General features: G+C 41.3%; 1 protein-coding gene across 2 annotated transcripts in view; it reads right to left on the bottom strand.

Annotated features, from left to right (window-relative positions):
• PLCB1 (phospholipase C beta 1) overlaps positions 1–18,166 on the bottom strand; it is an 887,199-nt gene that overhangs the window by 633,088 nt on the left and 235,945 nt on the right. For both annotated transcript variants that reach the window (XM_073628625.1, XM_073628626.1), the window contains exon 3: positions 1,417–1,485. In XM_073628625.1, coding sequence (XP_073484726.1) covers positions 1,417–1,485 — 69 coding nt within the window. The remainder of the gene's footprint in view (positions 1–1,416; positions 1,486–18,166) is intronic.

Below are 18,166 nucleotides of genomic sequence, written 5' to 3'. Positions count from 1 at the left end.
CAATTGGTGTAAGTAAACAGTGCTGCGCTAATCAATAAATGTGTCAGTCATTTCCAATAGTAACAAAAGATACAAAAATTGTCCCAAAAACAATTAATTTGATTAACATAAAAGTCCACAACATGTGAACTTTTGTAGATGAAAATACTCCACCCATAAATCTTGAAATAAGTGCCAAGATAGGTCAGGAACCTCCTCCAGGTGGGCAGAAATGCAGGCTTACTAAAAAAAATACGAACCCCTAAAATTAGAGAAGTCATAAAAGGCATGTGTCAAAAGAATTCACACTGTCCAGGTCTCCCCAGCTTCTCCTCAGAGACTCAAGATAACCCCAAAAAAATCCTGTGTTTCCACCTCCAGCCATCAGCCTGCTCAGAAATAAAGCGCAGATGCTCCACATAAGGTAAAATCCAATAATACCTTTTATTTAAATATAAATATCACTTACAAAAATCAACAGAGTAATAGCGTTTTAAAATCAGCTCCGGCTGGTATACAAACAGAATCACGGGTCACTTCCGGTAGCACAATGACGTCAGCTCCTCCCTATGCGTTTCGTGACACGTGACTTCATTGGGAATTGGGAATACAAAAGCAGCTTAAGGGAGGCAGGACAAACCTCCTGATCACACGATAACTGTGAATGGCTGTCACATTGGTCACATAAGTGGCAGCCCATTCTGCTGCATCCCAATCATAAACAGAGATAGGGAGATGTCTATGACAGCTCCGTCACTGTGCTTGGAATGAGCAATGAGTTTGCTCTCAGCACAGAAACCTTAGTCCCTATGCATGCATATGTGCAGTGTGTAGGCGTTAAGGCAAATACTAGGGTGGAAACTTAGTCCCCCTGAGTCATGATTGGCCAAAGGCACCCTGCCTTTGGCCAATTATGACTCTCTTAGCAGTGGGCACTGTGATTGCCCAAAGCATGCAGGTCAGGTACATGCTTTGGCCAATCATCATACAGCAATGCACTGCGATCTCACAGTGCATTATTGGGCGTTCCGCGGCGCACAAATTTGCCAGGAACGCCCCATAATGTTTGCTGTTCTGCGAACAGGCGAACACCCGATGTTCGAGTCAAACTTATGTTCGACCCAAACATCAAGCTTATCCCCGGTATTGACATCATTTTGCTGTTGTAAAAATTCTAAATTAAATAAGGATGAAAGAAGAGGTCCACTAAACCTATGAGCTATCTCTTCTGACAAATGTCAACATTGTTCAACTGCTAGCCTGGGGGTGGTAATGTACTGACTCCTATGTACATAATATTGATCTATTGTGTCCACAGAACTCACAGGGACAGAAAAGTGCTCAGGTAGCTTCAGTAGCTGCTAGCAAAACCTTTTAAGTACGGATACTATCTCAACTATATCTACCATACTTTTAATATAACCATATATATCTTACCTTTGGAATTCGTGCATGTTTTCCCCATCTGGCATCTTTCACTAGACTTAAATCCAAAATTTCAGTCTCCTACAAGAAAAACAAAACAAAAAAAACATGAAGCAGATAGAAGGAATATGGATGACTTGTTATTTAAATCTGAACTCCAGGTAAGCAGCCAAATACACATTGAAATGTTTGATGCAAGTTTTAATATAGCAGCTACAATTTACACAGCACTTTACATATTGTACATACATACTGTATACAGTCTCTGCCCTCAAGGGGCTTACAAACTAAGGCAGCCATTCTCAACCAGGGTTCCATGGAATACTATGGTTCCTCTAGAGGTTGCTAGAAGTTCCTTGGCAGACTGAGCCCCTATCTGAGGGTGCTTGCATATTTCAAGGCTCTTCACCACTTGTCAGAGTTAGCAGCCTGACACCAATGGTATTTTTAGCTAAATGCTGGCATTCTAAACACTAACATCTGTCTCCAGTGATCACCCTCACAACCACACCTGTGTCCTGTTACTTCTAGCGCCAATTTTTACCACATTGATTGGCTGCTTTCATACATGTGATGAGGCTCACCTCTCCATTTACACTGCCTCAACCCCAGACTCCACTTTGCTCTCCTTTGGTGATAAAGCAGGAGGGTTTTTAGTTACAAAACAGGTCTGTGCTGTCCCTCACTGCACATAAGAGGACCCCCTTTTCTGCATGGATTCTTGGGCCACCTGAGTCTTAATCCATGCAGGAAAAAGAGGGTCTGCCATCTTAGTTTTTTCATTTTTCTCAATGTTCTGAGACATAAAAGCAGTTAGTTTCAGGATTTTGCAGCCCCCCCAGGGTTATCCCTTTATGGTATCCCCTGTGCTTTGTCTTGGACATGTAGAAAATTGCATGGCATTGCCGCCCTTCATCCTAGTGACATAAAGCATATTTTGAATTTATGGTTTATTTCTTATTGCATTTTAATATAGATCCTTAAAAGTGTAATTGGATGCCATCCCCCTGAGGAAGACTTATTCAGTGGAAATGCGTCGGTGCTCTGGGCCTTATGCAATCGGGATCATTGCTCTCAGCTGTGCTCCAAATCTATTTGTATTACCTAGAGTGTGAATTTTTTAGGCTTTTTATATCTCTGGTATTTGTTGTACTGCTTTCCTTGGCTTCAAGCGATCATTTTAATGTTGTTTCATAATAAATACATTCCAATGGCAGTGCAGATCACAGACTGTGGAAGGGAACAGGGAGCTCAAGCACATGGCTGGATAAGGAGGTGAGATCAAATTATGAGTCTGTGTAAGGCAGCAGTGTGATGCAGAGTACCAGAGTGGGGGGGGGGGGGGCAGAGAGCCGAGAATTGTGTGTATAAGCCATGTAAAATTCATGTTAGTGGTCTGCAGGATTCAAAATTGTGAGTTTAGTGGTCCGTGAGGTCCAAAAGGTTGGCGAACACTTTTCTAAAGCTGCTGTGGAGCCCCAAATCCAGGGGCACTCTATAATGCTGATTGTCATCAGTTCTTACAGTCAATAGGTTAGGTCCACCCCATGTCACTGCTTCAGCCTTTCTATTGGTAAAAACTAAGACTGGTACCCAATAGGGAAGCAGGGTGGTAAGTGGGGATGGGCCTAACATTTTAATCAGTCTTGATTTCTATAGTATTTAGGAAGGTACCTGGTATTTTGTGCAAGCACCTTTGGGTGCCCACATTTATAGCCTGCTGCCAATTGATATGGTTGATGGTGAGCACAGGTTTGCTTTAAATGATGTGTGATATTGGAGCCCGGGATCACCGCCAGCTGCTTGTAAAAGTGACAGTCTTTATTGTACTTGTAAACAATGCAGAAAATAAAGCAGCTTACTTCAACAAACAAACACAAAATAGTCCATAACTCTGGTACAACAGAATACAAAAGAATGACTTGCCGCTACTATACTGGTCCCATTCTGGGGTTTTGGGGGTTCCCCATCTGCTTCAGGGGTCCCAAAGAGGAGGCTTTCACAGTTCATCAACCGTGGCTCAATCCCAAACTTAGTTCACCTTGCTCACTCGGGTGTTTCCTGCACTCTCTCTCACAGCCAGGTGTCAACCGTTTCCTCTTTTCTGGATTCTGATGCACCTGGGTTAACCCCCTCAGGACCAAATTCCCTATAATTAGGGTTTGGAAGTTCTTCTCTCCCAAAACTCTTTGAACCTTCAAAAATCCAAGTCCCTAACAAGGACTTTTCCAGAGAGTACTAAAAATAAGTCCTCTCCTCTCCAGCTGGACCACCCCAGAACTCCTCACCCTACATGGGTGAGAACTTATTAGTATTCAACATTGTCTTCGAACTGCCCCCCTTAAAAGGTCCACAATCCAAATAGTGGGGAAATATACCTGCCGCCCAAGGCCCAGCAACTCAACATAAGGCTTATGGTCGGCACAAAATCAAGTAAGCTAATGCTTTTGGGTGGGGCCAGGGTCAAACTCTTTGTCCTTGAGCTTTGGCATGATGGTTGGTAACTAAACCCACTAATGTTCAATGCATATTTTTATATAGTTTTTGTATGAGCCTACCTCTGAAAGGGTCAGACCACATAAAAATGATATTTTAGCTAAAGGTGGAGTCAAAAGGACTGATTGGCAGCCCTTCCCCTGCTTCATATATCGCCTAGTTTAGCATTCCACTGCTGCAACAGGGTTGTCCCCTGGATCTTTGACAGTTCAGTGGAATTCTCTAAAACATAAAATCAATTGACACTCCAACATAGAGAGTAGGGCTTCTTTCTACTCATCTTGGTGGGTGTCCAGACATGGGATCTCAAGCATAGAGACCTTGTCATCAGAGTTCTTGATGCACTTAAAAAGCCTTGTAAATAAATCATTTTCCAGCAGCTACCAGAAAATGAAGTGTCGTTAGATCCCACCAGATCCTGGACATCTTCACAGGCTATATTATCATAAAGCAGGGATAAGCGATTAGCGGACCACCAGCTGTTGCAGAACTACAAGTCCCATGAAGCATAGCAAGACTCTGACAGCCACAAGCATGACACTCAGAGGCAGAGGCATGATGGGACTTGTAGTTTTGCAACAGCTGGAGGTCTGCTAATTGCATATCCCTGTCATAAAGTAAAACAGTAGTGTCCTAGACCCACCATAACCTACAAGTTGGCATTGAAGGATTAGCAGCACACTGATGAGGTCCTTCCTTTGCTCTCTCTTCCTGGAAGCATACTCCCTGAGAGTAACCAAGCTCTGATTGGCTCCTGCCTCTCCCTTTTCCTAGTCTACAGCAGAGTACAGGTAGCTGACATAAAACCAGATTCACTTACTTCTGCTAGGACTTACACTTAATAATGTCCTTTTAAAAATCTGATTAGATTAATAGAGTTGGTTTACTACAACTGGAGAGTGCAACATATGGTGCAGCTATACAGCCAATCAGCTTCTAACTTCAGCTTGTTCAATTAAATTTTGGCAAAAAAAAAACTGGAAGCTGATTGGTTTCTGTGCAGAGCTGCACTAGATTTTGCACTCTCCGGTTTTAGTAAGTCATCCCCAACGTGGTTTTAGCTTTAAGAAGTGGACATCTAATAAAATGATTATGCTTACAAATAATCCTTACTCGTGTTCTGTTTTCAAACTGCTGTACAAGGTAAAACTGTGTTATTTAGAAAGGAGTTTGCAATATGGTCAGCAACTCAATGTCCAATTTCTAATTAAAGGCAATGTATATGGAAAGACTTTCTTCGGGAGTGATTGATTCCATTCTAAATGGAAAACCCTTCACTTGGCTAGACTGTGGTCCTTGTAAATGGGATTGGCAAAGAACCAGTTTTACTTTAAAAATATGTATTGTGGTAGTAAGTCACCTTATTGCTTGCTCATCAGTCATGTAGTATAATAGAATATAAAGCTTTAGCTATAGAAAGAAGAACTATTTGTTCATATACAAATGTGAGATTAAAATAGATCTGCAGATCTATGCAGACCAGATAGTTTAGTGATCCTAAACAGTTAGAATGGGGGAGACCTAAAAGTATCTGCAACTGTTATCCTAAGAAGCTGATGGTTCCCCATGGTGTCTCTTAACCAATGGCAGTGATTCTCCTTGGTTACTTCCCTTATTTATGAGCGTGGTTTGGTGTGAGTGAGTGCCCATGTTGACATCACGTATGATCAGGGGTTGCCCATCCATCCTATCCATGTGCCTGGCCCCTTTCAGGATGCTGGGCGCATGAATTCCTATGGCGGGGGGAGTGTTTTTTGAAGCACCTGATTAGAGCCAGAGGCTCTAATAGGCTTCCAAATAGGGTGGGCGCAGAGCATTGTGACTGTAGACCACCCACTTGTGTTGCAACAGTGAATAAATATCCGCTGTTGCAACACTGATCCTCCTCCCGGCCAATCGGGAAGTGGGTCTGATACCCGTCACCCGATTGGCTGAAAGGACAGGCGATCCTATTGAACGTGTAGGAGGAGGGGAGGAGACGCATGACAGAAGCGAGGGCGAGAAGACACAGAAGCCGCTGCCCAATGCCCACCACAGCCTGATGTCGGCCCCGATCCCCGCCGATGCCCGATTTGACTGCCGCTGCTCGATCCCCGCCACTGCCCGATGTGACCGCTGCTGCCAGATCCCCGCCGCTACCTGATGTGCCCGCCGCTGCCCCATCCTCGCCACTGCTCGATGTGCCCGCCGCCTAGATGGGATAAGTGTCGGTGGCTCGGCAGACAGGGAGGGGAGGGGTGGGTTGGTTTGAGGTGCCATGGGGGGTGGTTGTTTGCCGCCCTCCCAAACAAAAAACCACCAGCTGCCACTGCGTATGATGAAATGTGTAGGGCGGAGCCACGCAAACACGCCACATATGCGCAATTGCTCATAGGCCATCTTTATCTCTGGAGGAAGATATCCTTTTCGGCGTTCTTTGTACATGCTGTTATATCTGGTTACAATGTAAGTGTGAATTTAAACATTAAACTGTCTGATTTAGCAGTTTTGTCTTTTGTCAAAATTCGGCATATTCGTTCATTCGGAAGCATCTGAACGAACAAAAGACTATTTGACAAATTTTTTTTAAAACAAATTCGAGAGAACGGAAATCAGAAAATTTGAAAATCAGAAAGAACGAAAAATCCGAAAATAAGAACGAAAAATTCCAAAATCAGAAAATCAGAAAGAATGAAAATCCAAAAATAAGAAAGAAAATCCAAAAATTCGAAAGAACGAAAAACATTCGGATAATTTTGTTTTTCGTATTTTCTATTATAATTAAATTATTAACCATTTTTATAGTTTGTGTTATTATTATTATTATTTATTATAAATAATAATAATAATAATAATAATAATAATAATAATAATAATAAAAACTATAATAATAGTTATAAATTGTTAAATTATAGGTATTGGAATTTCCTTTCAAATTTGGCTAACTGTTAGTGAAAGTAACAAATACGAATGTATCCAAAGTTACGAATTATCTGAAATAACAAATGCCGATCATAACGAATGATCCGGTAAATGAAAAAAAAAAAACGAATGAAACAAAAACAAAAAAAAAAAAAAAAATTTACGGCAGTGCACATGTCTACTATATGGAACATTTATTTATCACATGTATTCTCCTGCATATCATGATCCTATGTGGTTGAGTTGGATTGCCATGAATTTATTGCTAAAAAGTAGGGATGGGCTCAGGTGAGTTGGGATCCTAGTCCCAACCAACCTGAGCAATCCCGCCAAGAAGCCGTCACTGCACACCGCCAATCATAGGCAATGAGGCATTTCCCGGCCCGCAGTTGCTCATGATTGGCAGTGTGCAATGCCGGCTTCTTGGTTGGATTGCTCAGGTGGGTTTGGACTAGGATCGGAACAAGCCTGAGCCCATCCCTACTAACCATAGAGGAGGTTGTGGTTTAACCATTTGATACACTTTTTGGGTTCTTCTATGAAGATTATCCTCTTCCATGGTTCCGGCTTTACTGTATAAAAAAAGCATTTACTAACTACTCCTATCAAGGGGTCACAAGCATTCTGGTAAGCCTTGCATGAAAGTGGATGGTGTCACCTTCCCTATCGAAGAAGTTTCAACCTTCAAATCGACACTGAAAACTTGACTGTTCCCATCAGTCTTTTTTTTTTTTTTTTTTTTATTGAAGTTACACATTTATTATGCTGTATCTTATTCACTGTGATGGTTGGTCATTACCAATCCTTTGGGTATAATTGATAGTTGATACCACATTTGTTTGAGAATAATTTTTAATCACACAAGGGCTGCACTGTTTTTATTTATGCCTAATATGTTTGCTCTGTCTTCATTAGTAATAGATATACACTTACACTAGATTGTCAAAAGTCTTAGCCTGTAGGGTTCAATATTGAGTTGTCCCACCCTTTGCAGCTATAACAGCTTCAACTCTTCTAGGAAGGATGTCCACAAGGTTTAGGAGTGTGTCTATGGGAATGTGTGACGATTCTTCCAGAAGCGCATTTGTGAGGTCAGGCACTGATGTTGGACGTGAAGGCCTGGCTCAGAGTCTTCTCGCTAATTCATCCCAAAGGTTTTCTGTCGGGTTGAGGTCAGGACTCTGTGAAGGCCAGTCATATTCCTCCACCCAAACTTGCTCATCCATGTCTTTATGGACCTGGCTTTGTGCACTGGTGCGCAGTCATGGTGGAACAGGAAGGGGCCATCTCCAAACCGTTCCCACAAAGTTGGGAAGATGAAATTGTCCAAAGTGTCTTGGTATGCTGACGCCTTAAGAGTTCCCTTCACTGGAACTAAGGGGCCAAGCCCAACCCCCGAAAAATAACCCCACACCATAATCCCCCTTCCACAAATTTATTTGGACCAGTGCACAAAGCAAGGTTCATAAAGACACGGATGAGCGAGTTTGTGGTGGAAGAACTTGACTGGTGTGTAAAAGCAGGCGACCCAATACTTCTGAAAATATAGTGTAACTAACATAATGTGCAGACCTTTGGCGAGACGTCACCCTTCAGGCAATGAAGGTCACATAAAAGATGTTCCAGGTCTATTTTTCAGAAAATATTAAATCCATTTGATCTGCACAACAACCAAGGAGCTAGCATTTCCTGAAGCAGAGCTCAGCAATGGCAAGCTCCTTACTTTCTCAGTACATGATCCCTTTAAGCCTATATCAGCAAATAATACCTCAAAGGCTAACACGGAAACGGTTAAACTTGGAAAAAAGTTAATTTATTAAGCTAATATTTGTTCAGATGCCTCGAAATATTTCTCCTTCTCAGTTCTCCTTCAAGAATCTCGATCTGGAAGCAATTATTATTTTTTTTTATTAAAATGAACTGACAGTATTACTTTTAATCACCAAACAGATCTCAGCATGAAAGAGCACATTAAATTCTAATTTATAAAATCATACGCTATGCTAAACATTCACTGTCACAAAAGGGCACAGAACTATTTCTAGCAGCAAAATAACAAACTAAAAATGCAATGGTAATAATAAATTATCATTGTTCTTGGCATATTGATGCATCTACTAATTAGCCAACAGACACTTAATTCCAAATTCTTCCATTACCAGTGTTTTAAACTCTTTCGAAAAGACCATCATATATACACATACATTATCCATTGCTGAAGAACTACAATACAAGCCATATTTATTCATCATATGTATTCATATAGCGTTGACAATTTACTGTACATATTGTACATTAATATCAGGCCCATTAAGGAGCTTTCAAGCTAAGGTTCATCTCCCACATGCATACATACACATACTAAGGCCAATTTAGACAGGAGTCAATTAATCTACCAGCATGTCTTTGACGAGTGGGAGGAAACCCACGCAAGCACAGAGAGAACATGCAACTTCATGTAGTGTCCCGAGTAGGATTCAAACCAAGGATCTTTGCTGAATTGCTGCCATTCAGATCTAAAGTCAATAGCAATCATTTTCTTGTGAAGACAGTCAATGCCGTCATCTAAAGAGTTCTAAAGAACTCAATAATATATAACATCTGATGGCCTGCTTCTTATTAGCTGCCGTAAGTCTTTCCCGTTGAATTGTGTGTGACCTACTTCATTCTGCTCAGCCCTGGTTCACACCTGAAGCACTTTTCTAAAAGCTCTTGAATACGTGACACAAGTATTCCCATTGTATCTTATACCCATTCACACCTGAATGTTGTGTCAGTAGAAGCTTGCTGCTCGGAGCTTGAAAAAAAAAAATAACATGAACTTTTTTGGGGCAGAGTCTCATGTTTTTGGTCCCTATAGATGCCAATGGGAACACCTGAAGATTGCACGTAAGGTGTTTTTTGGACAATTTCTTGACTTTCCTTCTCCTAGTAGCATCTCATTGGCTAAAACATAAATGGCCAAGCCTTAAAAAAACTCCACTTATTCTTTTCTAGCTCTATTTTAAAGCCACCTCGTCATTTTAAAACTGAACACTTATGAATTACACAGGTTCTGAGGCTAATTCATTGCAGATAAGGCACCAAGTGAGTTTATTTACCAACTCAATTAGCCACAGAACCTGTGTAATTCATATGTGTTCGGTTTTAAAGGGATGAGGTGGCAACCCCACCATACTGCGATTATCAAAAGTTATCCTTTTGTAAAAAAAGGCTCTCTGTTATAGAAGCCTCTGGATATCTACAGTATCTCTACGACAGGTGGTGAGTCCAAACTTTGTTTTCAAGCACTACCACCTTAGGCAGACTTTTCTCATCCAACAAGGACTTTTGTTCTAGATGTTCCTCAATACCCTCCCCTGGTTTACAGCAAGAAAAGAATAGGTAGCTGGACCCCTGGACATTGAGCAGACCCTAAGCTTGTGCCTAGGTTGCCTTTTGGATGATCCACATCTGATGTAACTCTGTCCCCAGTTATCAACAAATGCTTACTACATGGTCTGCAACCTTTGACCTTTTCCTATTATATGCTTCAAGTGTCTTCACTATTAATGTGCAGACCTTTGGTGAGGTCAGGGGTCACCCTTCAGGCAAGGACTGGCTTTAACGGTCACATAAAAATATGTTCCAGGTCTATTTTTTTTTTTTTAAATGTTAAATCCATTTGATCTGCACAAAAACCAAGGAGCTAGCATTTCCTGAAGAAGAACTCAGCAATGGCAAGCTCCTTACAATCTCAGTACATGTTTTCTTTAGACCATAGGGTACTGAATTAAAATTCACCGAGGTCCAATCCCGATCAGTAAAATTTTCTTCCAGCAGAGGTCCGAATGGCGTATGTTTGTGGGATGACTTAGGTCCTTCACCTCACAGCCCCCCTCGTTTATTTCATGATCCCATTCTTATGTCAGTTTCCTCAGTCCCCCTGTACATCACAATCCCCTCTTCACATCAGTTATCCCTTCATAGCAGTATTCTGAATCCCTCTTCAAAGCGGTATCCTCTTCCCCACTTCACATGCCAGCCCCCTGCAGCTCTGCCCCTCCTTCACATCAAAGACCGCCCCCCCCTTGAGCTCTGGACCCCCTTTACATCACAGCTCTGCACCTTCCTACCTTACTAGGGCACACAGAATGGGAGGCACAGCAGCACTAGGTTGGGAGCTGCCACAGTTAACTTTTTTTTTAACAAGTTGGTGAAAGGTTGCTAGGACCGCCCTGCGTGCTTGTAACCAATCACCAGCTTGTCAATATGAAAAGTTAATTCCGGCAGCTCCCGTCCTCCATCTAGTGCTGCTGTGCCTCCCACTCAGTGTGTGCGGAACAGTTCTGCCTCCCACTCTCTACTGTGATAGTGACAGCAGTGGAGGCAAGGAGAAATAACCACCTGGTGGTTGTTCAAACGTCTGGATGGGGCAGTGACTCACCGAAGTCAGAGTCCGTATCTGGACCTCGGTCCACCATTTATTGATGACTGCTTTAGACCTTTATCGGCCAACAATACCTCAAAGGCTAACACAGAAACGGTTAAACAAACTTCTGAATGTGTCCGATACCTGGTCCTCCTCTAGGCTCACAGGTTCCTCCAGTTGGCTCCTATGTCACTGCCATGCCCTGTAGTGACATAAACCTTGTAGTTGGAACCACATGATGTGGTAGGGGGTGCAAGCATCCAACATTCTTGTTTGTTCCAAATTCAGATTAAGACTAAACTTTGTTTGTTTGGGTATTTATCAAAACCCTGGACTTTTAGCCCATTCGCCAGGAACTGAACATGAAATATAGTAGCAATGTTACTACTGCCACTACATATGACCTCTTCTATCTTCCACTGTTAGTGGTTGTTAAATGAGCAGTAGCCAAGTACACAAAGAGGCAGGGATAGTGGCTGATAATATTGCCCAAATAGGGCCACATGGCCCTATTTGGGCAACAATATTGAGCAAATATGGCCTTGGCCATATCTGGTCAATGTCATCACTGGATTTACATTTAGAGGCAGGGACTTGAGATGTCATTCACAGCAAGTGTAGCGATGGGACTGGACATGCTGCAGGCTGATTATTAAGTGAAAATAAATTGATTTCCCCCGTCCACATTAAAAGTGGCTTAGTCAATTTTTTAAATAGACTTTTGTCAAGCTAGGTGGTGCTTGCAAAGCCACTCACAGCTCAAATTTCAGTCGATTCAGTAGGTAGCTGACAAAATGTGAGCCGTCTATGGCCAGCCTAATAAGAGTGCTACAACAATGGCTGTGGAGACCAAAACATTTTAATTACTTATATTGATGTCACATAAGATAAAACAGTCAAAGCATTTCTTCGGGAGCTCAGGCATCCCCCCCATCATCAGGGTTCAATAACTGTATGGACTGGAATGGTAAAACACTGGAGTTCTTCCAATGCAAAAGGTTTCTGTAAGTGATAATTTAAGTTTACATGAGCCCCCAAAAAATTATTTTATCCTATTTAACTTCAGTATATTGCAAAAAAAAACTCTTTTGGATTTGACGACCATTGGTGTGGTGCTCTCATTGCCTTTCTTCACCCAAATTTAACCTTGGGTGTCTCTCAGGGTACCCAGACCCATGAGAGGTGCTCCTCAACCAAAGCCAGATAGCTCTACAAATGGACTTTGGCAATGTCAGACCTTAAACAGCAGAAGGTCCATCAGAGAACCACACCAATGGTTGTGAGGTCCAAAAGAGTTTTTATTTTGATTATACTGAAGTGAAATAAGATAAAATAGTCAGTGCTTTGGGGGCTCATACCCATACTTTTCGAGCAAAAAAGTATGGGTATGAGCCCCCTTCAACAGCAGAAGATCCACCAGAGCAACACACCAATGCTTGTGAGGTCCAAAAGAGTTTTTATTTAGATTATACTGAAGTGAAATTAAATAAAACAGTTAATACTTTGGGGGGCTCATACCCATACTTTCGATAAATAATAAAAAGTTTATAGAGGTTCTAATTCTTTCTCACTCCAAAAAAATCTACTGGAGTTTGGCTTTTTCGACTTTTTCTTTAAAACTGAAGGAGGAAGGTATGTGGGAAACTATCAATGTGTCCACAACTTGAATATATATAATTATGTAAATAATTGTGAAATCAATTGTTCTTCTTGAAGAGACCTTGGTAATATTGACAAACCAAGTCTAAATTAACAAGAGGATGTCAGTTTTAATCTCTCAGTTCACATAGCTGAATCAACAGCAAAGCTAATCATAAGCAGCACGACTGTTTTCCAGTTTGTAATATTGCATGATTAAAAGCTGACAAACGAATACCGGTGATTGATGGATCTGGTTTGATAATGAGTGGATTTGCGTTTTAATTGTTAATGCGTATTGTTTTAATATAGCTCCTTATCCCGTATGGTGCTGTAAAATGCAACCAGTAGTTTAATATTTCACTGTCTAAATGTATTTATGTATAATTACAAAAGCCTGCCAAAGAATTCCCTATATTAAGAATGACTGAAAACCAGCATACTCAGTGCTATGTTTAAAGAAATGTACATTTAATTTGCTAATGTGCTGGGTATCATAAAAAACTGTAATTTAAAAAAAAAATAAAACAATTGCTTTTAGCTTTTTTTTTTAAATAATTTTTTGTTGATTTCTTATAGTTTTGTTAATCTCCTTTGGTCTCTTTGCAACCATATGTACGCACTCTAGTGATATCCGCATGGAATTTTTTCCTGATGTGACAACAATGGACCATGAGCAATAGAATGTCACCATCTCCAATGCAAGTCCAAAGCTTTATTCAGTGATCTCATTGTTACAGAAGATTGCAACTTTTCAGAGCCATGCAGGGCCACTTCATCAGGTATGTGACACTTATATGCACAGCCATTTCTACAGGAACATGTGCATTGGGAATAGACAGCGGTCTTAAGACTCCCTGGTCAATCGGGTCTCAGGACCCACTTCCTGATTGGGGCAATCAGGAAGACATTAGCGAATATGAATTTGCTATTATCACACAACTGGACCCACCCTTTTTTGAAGCCAATTAAAGCCTCAGGCGCTTAAAAAAAAAAACCCATTGGAATCCATGTGTCCGGTGCCCTGCATGGAGATTAGGGGGCCGAGCACATGGATTAGGGGGGCTACGCCCCTACTGGACGGGCCGCCACTGCTGGATAAGATAGCTGATGATGATCCAAGGGCTTCACTACTTTCTGAGTCACTGATCTAGACCAAGACTGTAGATATATTTTACTTTACTTGCTTTGACTTGCAAGCAGACAGTTTCAAATCCCTCATCCTACCCAACCACCCTCTTGTTTATGAAGAACTTTTGCAATGAGTTTGAAGTATGGAGGCAGAGTTGAGAAGAAGCCTCTCTAGTAGTCTTCAATCATCCTACGCCTTTTTTTTAATTCATTTATGAAAGCGAAAACATTTTATTTCCAGAATTTCAAAAGACCCGTTGATTAGAAGTTCTTTTGAAAAAATAAGGCATACTTGATCACCGGTGAGAAGCACCTGGTCTTCCCTGGTCTTCCTCCCGGCTGATCAGGAGGCGGGTTCATGAGACCCGTCCTAAGACTCCATGGTCACTTCCTGATTGGGGCTAGGAGGAGAATCAGGAAGACATTAGCGAATATTAATTCGCTATTATCACACAACTGGACCCACCCTTTTTTGAAGCCAATTAAAGCCTCAGGCGCTTAAAAAAAAAACCCATTGGAATCCATGTGTCCGGTGCCCTGCATGGAGATTAGGGGGCCGGGCACATGGATTAGGGGGGCTACGCCCCTAATGGACGGGCCGCCACTGCTGGAAAAGATAGCTGATGGTGATCCAAAGGCTTCACTACTTTCTGAGTCACTGATCTAGACCAAGACTGTAGATATATTTTACTTTACTTCCTTTGACTTGCAAGCAGACAGTTTCAAATCCCGCATCCTACCCAACCACCCTCTTGTTTATGAAGAACTTTTGCGATGAGTTTGAAGTATGGAGGCAGAGTTGAGAAGAAGCCTCTCTAGTAGTCTTCAAACATCCTATGCGTTTTTTTGTTTCATTTATGAAAGGGAAAACATCTTCTTTCCAGAATTTCAAAAGACCCGTTGATTAGAAGTTCTTTTGGAAAAAATATGGCATACTTGATCACCGGTGAGAAGCACCTGGTCTTCCCTTTTCAAAGTAAACAACCCAAATAAAATATTCACACTGCTTTTAAAGTCTCCAAACCAGTGTTTGTTTCCTTCATAAACCTTTCCATTTATATTTTAATATGTATTGCAAATGCAGTAAAGCATGAATTAAACATAAAGATCTAATATATATTTTATTCCGCAAAACTTCATATCCTGCACTAGTGGGGAATGAAGCGCAGATTAAAAGCCAAAAAGTTCTTAAACTGTGTCAACGATTCCCTATTTTAACACATTTAAATTCTGAAAGGTCCTTGGAGAAGAACTTAAAAAGAATAGAAAATATGAACTGGGGATTAGAAGGACAAAAATAACATTCACTCTGTATTTTTTTTTTTTTAGTTTTCCTTGCCCTGGGTCCCTTTGTTCATTTAAATAAATATGTCATAGTAAGCAAATAAAAACGGAATTTCAACAGTATTTTGTGCTAATTAGCGTTCCCTAAGAATAGTGAGAATACTGAGAATATATTACATTGCTAAAGAAATACAAATTAAAAAAATTATATATATACAGTACATATACATATATAAAATTTTAAACCTTTTATTATACTTATTTATTATACGTAAAGCCCAGCTGAAATACAATTTAAAATAATTAGCTATTTATTCTATTTAAAGCCCAAGTGAAATACAATATAAAATAATTAGCTATTTATTGTATTTAAAGCCCGAGTGAAATACAATATTAAATAATTAGCTAAATTGAGAACAACTGAATAGATTGCAGAATAAAATCTTTATTTATTACACAAATTTTTATACTTATTTAAACTACTTATACTTAAAGGGTAACCACTTTTGTAGGAAAAAAAATTAGCAATTAAAAAAAAAATAGAATAATATTATAATGTAAACAATTGCGACAAGTCATTTTGTAACTGAATGTTACAATGTTACAGTGAATGTTGAATGTTAATGAGGCTGCAAATGGGCACGGTGAGGCTGCAAATGGGCACAGTGAGGCTGCAGATGGGTATTGTTTACCCAGTAGCTTCTGCATTTTCCCACCCTAGGCTTATACTGGAGTCAATACGTTTTCCCACTTTCTTGTAGTAAAATTAGCTGCCTTGGCTTATATTCGGGTCGGCCTATACTCGAGTATATACGGCTAATTTGCATCTCGGTGTGCAGTATTTCTGCTGCTGGTACAACTGACAAGCCAAACCAGCACCTGAGATGTGATGGCGGATCTCGCCTGGAGCGTCATGAGAAATATTTGACGCTTTGCTACAGGCTAATGTTTGTCTTTTTCTCTTCTCCTAAGTCACCTGATACTTGGTTGACTTTGTCATCATGACTTTTCTGGTGTCCAGCATGGTTATATGTTTTCCCTTTAAACAAGGCTACTCTTCCTGCAATCATCTTCCCCTCAATCTAGACTTTGGGAGAAGTTTGTTTCAAGTTATGCAAAGCAGATGTTTATTAAATATTGATGAAACAGAATTAAAGATATGCGGATATGTAAAAAATGCATAATTCAGCTGTCTAAAGAACTCATCCACGCTGAAGTCATCTAAGCCCACAGCGAGGAACAATTAGCTGTCCAGATTTCAGTTTTTGTCCTGCCACCTGCGCAAGTGCTGCACGTTCCACACTTGTGTAACTAACAATAAGAGTAATGAGCCTCAGCTATACAAATGGAACAACAATATGGAGATATACAGAACGTGTTTGTAAAGAGCAGATTTCATCTGGTCCATAAAGACCTCAGAAAAGAGTCTTTGAGAGAAATTGCTAAATTATTGCAGGGGCTGAATTGTTGATGGATAAAAGCAGCATGCTACCTAAGGCCCCATGCACATGGACACTTAGCACCCTCTATGTGCTGAGGCATAAAATCCCCAATGCTTTCCAGAGCCCTGGAAGTGGCACATGCCAATACAAGTGAATGGCTGTACACACCATGTTTGGTCAAATACTGATGACTACCGATGGGCGTGTACGGTGCTTCTCCCCGACCGTGAAAGTGCCACATTTGGAGAGAAGCACTATATGTGCATGTGTGGGTAAATGCTGATGCAGAAGTCATCAATGGTTACGTCCATGTACAGCCATTCACTTGTACTCGTGGCTGAATACGGCACGTCTGGCTCCCTGGGCAGTGCCAGGAATTTTACTCTTCACGCAACCCTGGCACCCTCACCCCCCAAGTAACAGCACAAAGCCAATCACAAAATCCTAGCTCTGTGTCAACCCCCAAGTAATAGCACAGAACCAATCATCAAATCCTTGCGCTGTGTCCATCCCCAAGTAACAGCACAGAGCCAATCATCAAATTATAAGCACTATGCCCACCCCCAAGTAACAGTACAGAACCAATCATCAAATCCTAGCACTGTGCCCACCCCCATGTAACAGCACAGAGCCAATTACCAAATCCTAGTGCTGTGTCCACCCCAAAGTAACAGCACAGAACCAATCATCAAATCCTAGTGCTGTGTCCACCCCCAAGTAACAGCAGAGAACCAATCATCAAATCCTAGCGCTGTGTCCACCCCCAAGTAACAGCACAGAACCAATCATCAAATCCTAGCACCCCCAAATATCGCATAGGGGGAGATTTACTAATGCTGGAGCACGCAGAATCTGGTGCAGCTGTGCATAGTAACCAACATCTAAGTTTTAATGTTAAAGCTTAATTGAACAAGCTGAAGTTAAAAGCTGATTGGTTACTATGCCCAGCTGCACAAGATTTGGTGTGTACACCAGTTTTAGTAAATCTCCCCCATAAAGTCAATCACCAAGTCCTTTGGACTGTGTCCACCCCCAAGTAACATCCCAGAGCCAAATCATCAAATCCTAGCACCTTGCCCAAGTAACAGCACAGAGCCAATTACCAAATCCCAGCACTGTGCCTACCCCCAAGTAATAGCACAGAACCAATCATCAAACCTTAGCGCTGTGTCCACCCCCAAGTAACAGCACAGAACCAATCATCAAACTCTAGCGCTGTGTCCACCCCCAAGTAACAGCACAGAACCAATCATCAAACCTTAGCGCTGTGTCCACCCCCAAGTAACAGCACAGAACCAATCATCAAACCTTAGCGCTGTGTCCACCCCCAAGTAACAGTACAGAACCAATCATCAAACCTTAGCGCTGTGTCCACCCCCAAGTAACAGCACAGAACCAATCATCAAACTCTAGCGCTGTGTCCACCCCCAAGTAACAGCACAGAACCAATCATCAAACC

The sequence above is a fragment of the Aquarana catesbeiana genome, linkage group LG04, assembly GCF_042186555.1.
Source record: "Aquarana catesbeiana isolate 2022-GZ linkage group LG04, ASM4218655v1, whole genome shotgun sequence".
In the NCBI taxonomy this organism is placed as follows: domain Eukaryota; kingdom Metazoa; phylum Chordata; class Amphibia; order Anura; family Ranidae; genus Aquarana; species Aquarana catesbeiana.
Note: the sequence above shows the minus strand (reverse complement) of the source record. Positions and strands in the feature narration are given on the sequence as shown.